Source organism: Eriocheir sinensis, chromosome 50, assembly GCF_024679095.1.
Source record: "Eriocheir sinensis breed Jianghai 21 chromosome 50, ASM2467909v1, whole genome shotgun sequence".
NCBI classification, from domain to species: Eukaryota; Metazoa; Arthropoda; class Malacostraca; order Decapoda; family Varunidae; genus Eriocheir; species Eriocheir sinensis.
Genome location: NC_066558.1, coordinates 2,843,338 through 2,852,223, shown reverse-complemented (window position 1 = coordinate 2,852,223; position 8,886 = coordinate 2,843,338). Strand labels below are relative to the sequence as shown.

General features: G+C 44.1%; 1 protein-coding gene across 1 annotated transcript; it reads left to right on the top strand.

The window, feature by feature from the left end:
• The first annotated feature begins 789 nt into the window (after positions 1 to 789).
• LOC126982002 (uncharacterized) lies at positions 790 to 8,658 on the top strand. Its single transcript, XM_050833729.1, has 5 exons — positions 790 to 912; positions 3,210 to 3,336; positions 4,011 to 4,153; positions 6,772 to 6,910; positions 7,473 to 8,658. Exons 1-5 carry the CDS (start codon positions 858 to 860, stop codon positions 7,864 to 7,866), a joined length of 858 nt encoding a protein of 285 aa, XP_050689686.1. The 5' UTR covers positions 790 to 857; the 3' UTR covers positions 7,867 to 8,658.
• Positions 8,659 to 8,886: the final 228 nt, after the last annotated feature.

Genomic DNA, 8,886 nt, shown 5'->3' with positions numbered 1-8,886 from the left:
GAGGAGGAGGAGGAGGAGGAGGAGGAGGAGGAGGAGTAGGAGGAGGAGGAGAAGGAGGTGAATTAAGAGGAAAACAAATAGACGGATTAGAGGAAGAAATGAGGGAGGAAGGGAGGAGGGAAGGAAGGAAGGAAGAGAGGAAGGAGAAGAAGGCCTTTTTAACAAGATCTCAGAGGAGGAGGAGGAGGAGGGGAGGGAGGAGGAGGAGGAGGAGGAGAAGAAGAGAAGGAGAGGAGGATACAGTTTGAAAGATCTTGCTATATATCTTTTTTCTCCTCCTCCTCCTCCTCCCCTTCCTCTTCCTCTTCCTCCTCCTCCTCCTCCTCCTCCTTGAATGAAGATAATTGAACTTAATTTTATGCCGATGATCAATTTGAAAGGCTTGAGAATTGAGGAAGAAGAAGAAGAAGAAGAAGAAGAAGAAGAAGAAGAAAAGGAGGAGGAGGAGGAGGAGGAGGAGGAGGAGGAGGAATAGGTAGGATAGAAAATATGTTTTGGTCAGAAGAGAGAGAGAGAGCCGCCTCCCTCTCTCTCTCTCTCTCTTTCTCTCAGTCTGTCTCCAACCTCCGAAGAGTGAACTTGATCTGACACACGCACGCACGCACACACACACCCACGCGTACACACGCACACACAAACAAACAAATTATGAAGTTAAGTAAAGAGTAACAACAACAACAACAACAACAACAACAACACTACTACTACTACTACTACTACTACTACTACTACTACTACTACTACTAATGATAATAATAATAATAGAAAAAAAGAGTAATTGGATGACTAATATAAGTATCAAGATGTAAGGAAAAGAAGAGAAAAAAAGGAAAATATTTGTAGAAGAGAAAAAAAAAATGAAAAGAGTTGCCGTCTATGTTACCTGCGTGGCTGTGATGGTGCTGTCGATGGGTGAGTACGACGGATTTCTCTTCATCTTTCTCTTCTACTTTTCTTTTTCTCTTCTACACTTTTTCTCTTCATCTGTTCTCTTCTTTTTATCCTCATTTTTCCAAACAGTTTTTTCCTCTTTCTTTTTCTTCATCTTTCTCTTCTACTTTTTTTCTCTTCACTTTTTCTCTCCTACACTTTTTCTCTTCACCGATTTTTTGTCCTCATTTTCCTTTACTGTTTTTCTCCTCCTTCTTTTTCTTCATCTTTCTCTTCTACTTTTCTTTTTCTCTTCTACACTTTTTCTCTTCTACTTTTTTTCTTTTCCGCACCTTTTCTCTTCATCTGTTCTCTTCACCGATTTTTATCCTCATTTTTCTTAACAGTTTTTCTCCTCTTTCTTTCTCTTCTACTTTTTTCTCTTCATCGATTTTTATTCTAATTTTTCTTTACAGTTTTTCTCCTCATTCTTTCTCTTCATCGTTTTTACTTTCCCTTTCCTCTATTCTCCTCTTCATCTTTCTCTTCAAAAATGTTCACCCAAATTCTCTTCACCGATTTTATTATCATTTTTTTTCTCTTCATCGTTTTTCTTTTCACTTTTTTATTGTCTCTTCAGCATTTTTTTTACCTTTCTCCAGTTTTTTCTCTTCACAGTCTTTCTCTTCACTTGTTTTTCCTCACTGTTTGTTTTCCTTGTTTTTCTCTTCTCCTTTCTCTTCATTTCTTTTCTCTTCACACTCTTTCTCTTCGCTTGTTTTTCCTCAATGTTTGTTAAAGAATGTAGAAGAGAATAGGGGAAAGAAAAAAAGTGTAGAAGAGTGAAAATGAATGAAAAGAGTGGAAAAAAAGAGAAAATATATTGTAGAGGAGAAATGTTACAGGGGAAAAAAGATGTTTCTCTTCTCTTTATTTTTTCTCTCTCTTTTTATCGTGTTTCTCTTCGCTTGTTTTTCCTGAGTGTTTGTTTCCTTGTTTTTCCCTTCGTCCTTCTCTTAATTTCTTTTCTCTTCACAGTCTTTCTCTTCTCTTGTTTTTCCTGAGTGTTTGTTTCCTTGTTTCTCTTCGTCCTTCTCTTTATTTCTTTTTCTCTTCACACTCTTTCTCTTCGCTTGTTTTTCATTGTTTCCCTTCGACCTTCTCTTCATCATTTCTTTTCTCTTCACACTCTTTCTCTTCACATGTTTTCTCCTCAATGTTTGTTTCCCTGTTTCTCTTCGTCCCCTTCTCTTCATCTTTTTTTCTCTTCACCGTTTAAATTTTCACCATCTTTTCTCTTCATCACTCTCCACTTCTCTGTTCTCTTTTACATCTTTTCCCTCTTTCTCCAATTCTCTCTTCACATTATCTCTTCATCATCTCTTCCTTTTCATTATTTGCAGCTGTTCTCTTCATCCTTTTCATCTTTTCTCTTTACTTTTTCTCTCTTCCACACCTTTTTTCTCCGTAACATTTCTCCTCTACAATATATTTTCTCTTTTTATCCACTTTTTTCATTCATTTTTCTCTTCTACACGTATTTTTTTTTAACTTATTTCTCTTTTGCATTCTTTTCTCCTCATCTTTTTTTCTCTTTTACACTTATGTTCATCTATAATTCTTTCACACACACACACACACACACACACACACACACACACACACACACACACCCACACCCACACACACATACACACACACACCCACACACACACACACACCTGTACTACACATCGTAATTAGAACTCAACAGGTATTTAATTAGTTTCTCAAGCTTTCTTTAATCGCCGTTTGGCATGTTGGTAATGACTTATCTCTCTCTCTCTCTCTCTCTCTCTCTCTCTCTCTCTCTCTCTCTCTCTCTCTCTCTCTCTCTCTCTCTCTCTCTCTCTCTCTCTCTCTCTCTCTCTCGCTCGCTCGCTCGCTCGCTCTGTTTGTCCCTTTCTCTCTTGATTTGTCGCTCAATTTATTTCCATTCTCTCTCTCTCTCTCTCTCTCTCTCTCTCTCTCTCTCTCTCTCTCTCTCTCTCTCTCTCTCTCTCTCTCTCTCTCTCTCTCTCTCTCTCTCTCTCTCTCTCTCTCTCTCTCTCTCTCTCTGTTTATTCGTTTCTTCTCTTATATATCTTTCTTATCTCTCTTCTTCTTCTTCTTTTTCCTTCCTTTGTAATATCACTTCATCTTTCCCTTACACACACACACACACACACACACACACACACACACACACACACACAAAACCTTCCCCTCATCACACAAAGCACAATCTTCTGTCCTCATATACACTCAAACTAATATCCCTTCCTCCTCCTCCTCCTCCTCCTCCTCCTCCTCTTCCTCAGGTGCTCGCGGGAAGGACAGGTGTGCTAAGAAGAAGAAAGAGCTGGACAGGTGTCTCGCTCAGGTCGCCCCATTCATGCCCCGAGTTGGCTTACCCTACACCCACGAGGAGCTGGATAACATGTGCAAGTGTGTGTGTGTGTGTGTGTGTGTGTGTGTGTGTGTTGGTGGTAGTGATGGTAGTGGTGGTAGTAGTAGTAGTAGTAGTAGTAGTATGTCTGACTTAAAATTTTTGTACTGTATATGTTTTTTTTTTTTTTCAAAGTATTAATTTTTGTTTTTGATTTCCTTCTATGTATGCTTCTCTCTCTCTCTCTCTCTCTCTCTCTCTCTCTCTCTCTCTCTCTCTCTCTCTCTCTCTCTCTCTCTCTCTCTCTCTCTCTCTCTCTCTCTCTCTCTATATTTCCCCCTCCCCTCTCTATCTATCTAACAATCTATCAATGTTTCTGTCTCTCACCCTCTTTCTCTATCCTTTCCTTACTCTCCTCTTTTTTTCCCTCTCTCTCTCTCTCTCTCTCTCTCTCTCTCTCTCTCTCTCTCTCTCTCTCTCTCTCTCTCTCTCTCTCTCTCTCTCTCTCTCTCTCTCTCTCTCTCTCTCTCTCTCTCTCTCTCTCTCTCTCTCTCTCTCTCTCTCTCTCTCTCTCTCTCTCTCTCTCTCTCTCTCTCTCTCTCTCTCTCTCTCTCTCTCTCTCTCTCTCTCTCTCTCTCTCTCTCAGCTTTCTCCCTCTTTCTTCAACTTCCTCTCCCCCTCTCTCTTCCCCTCTCATCTCCTCACCTTCCCCTCTCTCTCTCACATTCCCCAGGGCGTTCAAGGGTGGGATGCGCTGCGTGGATGGGTACACAGCCGCCTGCCTGCCACGGGGCGAACAAGAGGAGCTACAACACAACCTCCAAGGCGCACGATCATTCCTGGCGTTCCTTTGCGACGACCCCGTGTTCCAGAAAGGTGAGGGGGGGCGGGGGAGGAGGGGAAAAGGGTCTGTAGGGGAGAGGATGGGGAGGTAAGGTAAGTTAAGGTAAGGAAAAGGATGGTAAGGAAGAGTAAGGTTAGGTTAGGATAGGTTAGATAAGGCAATGTTAGGTTAGGTTAGGTTTGGTTAGGTAAGGTAAGGTAAGGTAAGGTAAGGTAAGGTAAGGTACGGTAAGGTAAGGAAAAGGGAAGGTTAAGTTAGGTAATGATGGGAAGCAAGGGTAAGGTTAGGTTAGGATAGGTTAGCTAAGGCAATGTTAGGTTAGGTTAGGTTAGGTTAGGTGTGGTTAGGTTAGGTTAGGTAAGGTAAGGTAAGGTAAGGAAAAGTAAGGTTAGGTTAGGTAAGGATGGTAAGGAAGGGTTAGGTTAGATTAGGATAGGTTAGGTAAGGCAATGTTAGGTTAGGTTAGGTTTGGTTTGGTTAGGTAAGATAAAGGTAATAGATAAGGAAAAGAAGGTTAGGTTAGGTAAGGATGGTAAGGAAGGGTTAGGTAAGGCAATGTTAGGTTAGGTTAGGTTAGGTTAGGTTTGGTTAGGTTAGGTTAGGTAAGGGAAGGGAAGGGAAGGGAAGTGAAGGGAAGAGTAGGAGGGGAGGGGGGATCTGTGGGGGAGAGGATGGGTAGGTAAGGTAAGGGAAGGTAAGGTAAGGAAAAGGGAAGGTTAAGTTAGGTAATGATGGGAAGCAAGGGTAAGGTTAGGTTAGGATAGGTTAGCTAAGGCAATGTTAGGTTAGGTTAGGTTAGGTGTGGTTAGGTAAGGGAAGGGAAGGGAAGGTAAGGTAAGGTAAGGTTATAGATAAGGTAAGGCAATGTTAGGTTAGGTTTGGTTAGGTAAGGTAAGGTAAGGTAAGGTAAGGTAAGGTACGGTACGGTTAGGTAAGGTAAGGGATGGGAAGGGAAGTATACCTGAGGGAAAGAATCTAGGTGACAGCGTTGGTTAGGTCAGGTAAGGTTATATAAATTAAGGTAAGGTAAGGTATCTACTTCTATCTATCTCTCTATATCTATCTATCAGTCTACTTTCCTTTCTGTAGAGACATTCACCTTCTCTCCCTTTTCTTCTGTTCACCTAACTTGCCCTACCTTTCCTTTTCTTTCATCTCACGTTCATCCTTTCCTCCCTTCATCATCTCTTCCCTTCATCTTCCCATCATCTCTTCACGTCATCTCTTTCCCCTCGTTCTGTAGTCATTCACCTTCTCTCCCTCTTCTTCTGCTCACCTAACTTGCCCTACCTTTCCTTTTCTTTCATCTCACGTTCATCCTTTCCTCCCTTCATCTTCTCTTCCCTTCATCTCTTTCCCCTCGTCCTGTAGAGTCATTCACCTTCTCTCCCTCTTCTTCTGTTCACCTAACTTGCCCTACCTTTCCTTTCATCTCACGTTCATCATATCTTCCCTTCATCTTCCCTTCCCTTCATTTCTTTCCCCTCGTTCGCGTGATCATATATTCTCTTCTTCCCTTCCACGCCTTCCCCTCTCTCCTCCTGTATCTGTCAGCCTGTCTCCCCGTCTCTTAATCACTGATATTATTATTACTCGACGTCCTCTCCGTCCTCTCTCCCTGTTCCCTTCCTTTTATCATCATCATCATTGTTGTCATCGTAAGACTTAATGATTTTTAGGACAGCGTAGACGACAAAGATGAGAGAATAAGAGAAATGAGAAACAACAAACTATAAGAAAATGATAATAACAGATGTAAAGTATGATAAAAAAAGATATAATCGTGAAAACATTGAAATACAGGCAACAGGAAACATATTAGCTACTTACGAGGTTGCCCGCTCTACACACACACACTCCCATCCCCTCTTCTTTCACCTATCATTCCCCTTTCCCTATTCCCTCCCTTCTCTTTTCCTCCCCTCCTCTCTTCCCTCTTCCCTCTTTCCTTCCCTTATCCTTCCTCCTTTCCTCCTCATTCACTCCCTCCTTCCCCCTTCCCTTTTCCTCCATCCGTGACCTGCTCGACAGTCACCTGGTGCCCGCAGAGATGAAACGCTTCGGTTCGTACGTTCAGTTCACTCCCGACGCAACGAAGTAACGGTCGATGCGATACTTCAAGGAGGTTCCACACTCACTGCTTCACCCGGGAGGTTGTTCCAGTGGCGGATGACTCGGTTTGAAAGGTTACAATCTCCTCCCCATTTCTGTTTTCACCCTTTCTCCCTCTATTTCATCTCTCTCTCTCTCTCTCTCTCTCTCTCTCTCTCTCTCTCTCTCTCTCTCTCTCTCTCTCTCTCTCTCTCTCTCTCTCTCTCTCTCTCTCTCTCTCTCTTCTCCCCTCTCTCTCTTCCCCTCTCATTTCCTCACCTTCCCCTCTCTCTCTCCCCTTCCCTCTCTCCCTCTCTCTTCACCTTTCTCTCCCCTCTCTCTCTTCCCCTCTCATCTCCTCACCTTCCCCTCTCTCTCTCCCACCTTCCCCTCCCCCCATTACGCATTCCATCGCCTAGCTTTAAAAGGCAGACCATTTTTGACTTGGTGTGTAGCTCAGAATGCTTACAATGGACGACGCAACTGAGGTCTTTCCCAGGTATACTTAAAGACCTGAATCCTTTCCCCTCGTTAACGTCTCCCCCCCTCCCCCCCTTAGAATACCTGTCCCACGGCACCTGTCTGCGGGACGTGAGCGACGGGTGGAGCAGCTGTCAACATCACTACAAGGGCCTCGTGTGGCTACAACATCGCCTGCCTAACATCACAACAGCCACTAGGGACTTCAATATCTGTTGGTGAGTTTGATGGTGATGGTGGGGGATGGGGGATGGGGAGGGGAGAGGGAAAGGGGATGAAGTGAGGAGGAAAGGAGAAAGGGGAGGAAGGAAAGAGGGAAGGGAAGGGAGGAGGGGAGGGAAGAGAGGATGGAGGGAAAAGGGAAGGGGAAGAAAGGGGAAGGAAGAGGAGATGGGTGTGTGTGTGTGTGTGTGTGTGTGTGTGTGTGTGTGTGTGTGTGTGTGTGTTCTCTATCTTTTTTTCTATATTTTCTTTTCTCCATTCTTTTCTCTCCGTCTCCTCCTCCTCCTCCTCCTTCTCTCTCCTCCTCCTCCTCCTTCTTCTTCTCCTTACAGGCTATCTCCACTACATCTATTCTTCTCCTCCTCCTCCTCCTCCTCCTCCTCCTTCTTCTTTCCCTTATAGACTATCTCCACAACATCTATTCTCCTCTCTCTCACCTCCTCCTCCTCCTCCTTATAATCACCTTTCTCATCTTACCTTCCATTACGATCCTCTTTCTCATTACCAACACAACATAACTAACCTCCTCCTCCTCCTCCTCTTCTTCTTCTTCAACAGCATACGAGAGGAGCTGCTGGCCTGCGTGTATCGGTATAGCGTGTTTCGTTGTAGGCGCCACGAGGCTCTGTTCGTGAAAAAGGTGACGGCCACGCTATCCTACAGTGATATGCAAGAGGAGAAGTGCCGGAATGTGAGTCTTTCAACGTGCGCCGCGCCCCACACCGCGCCGCCACCCGCCGCCCCCCTCACCTGTGTTTTGGCTACCTTGTGTTTGTGTGTGGTGAGCTATGTGATGGTACCTGGTTACTATGCTACTATTACTACTACTGATACTACTACTGATACTGATAGGGGTGTGTCTTGTTCTACTACTTTTACTACTACTACTACTACTACTACTACTACTATTCCTGCTACTGCTACTACTTCTGCTACTAATATTGCTTCCTGATCCTAAGTCTCTACTACTACTACTACTACTACTACTACTACTACTACTACTACTACTACTACTACTACTACTACTACTACTACTACTACTACTACTACTACTACTACTACTACTACTACTACTACTACTACTTTCTTTTATCTCCATCTCCTCCTCCTCCTTCTCTATCCTCCACTTTTCTCTCCTACTCCAAAGGGGGGATTCTGGGGCTGCCCTGTGTAATCCACTCGGCCGCTTCCAGCCTCCCTGTATTTCCATGTTCTTATGTTCTTATGTAATGAAGTCTTTTTCCCCCACAGCTTAGGTTACCAGTAGCGTAAGTTAAGGGTAGTAATTTCCTCTTATATCTCTCTTTACTGTAAAATTTCCATGTCCCTTTCTTCCTTAAAGGTACATGGTGTTCTCTTCTAACTATTTCCTGGCGGCACGTTGGCGGAGGGAGAGGTGGGTGGGGAGGAGCCTTCATCTTTCCTGTCCTGTCCTGCCACACGTAGATTACTAGTAGTAGCGGTAGTAAACAGACACCCTCGCCATAGATCGATAGGTCTTCTGGTGTCTGTTCTTCCTATGTATTCCTATGTATTCCTCCTCCTCCTCCTCCTCCTTCTCCTCCTCCTTCTCCTCCTCCTCCTCCTGCTTCTCCTCCTCCTTCTCCTCCTCCTCCTCCTCCTACTACTACTACTACTACTACTACTACTACTACTACTACTGCTGCTGCTGCTGCACATTCATATTCTGGCTGTTAATCAAGCTGTCTGTCTGTCTATGTCTCTCTCTCTCTCTCTCTCTCTCTCTCTCTCTCTCTCTCTCTCTCTCTCTCTCTCTCTCTCTCTCTCTCTCTCTCTCTCTCTCTCTCTCTCTCTCACACACACACACACACACACACACACACACACACACACACACACACACACACACACACACACACACACACACACACACACACACACACACACACACACACACACACACACACACACACACACACACACACACACACACACACACACACACACACAC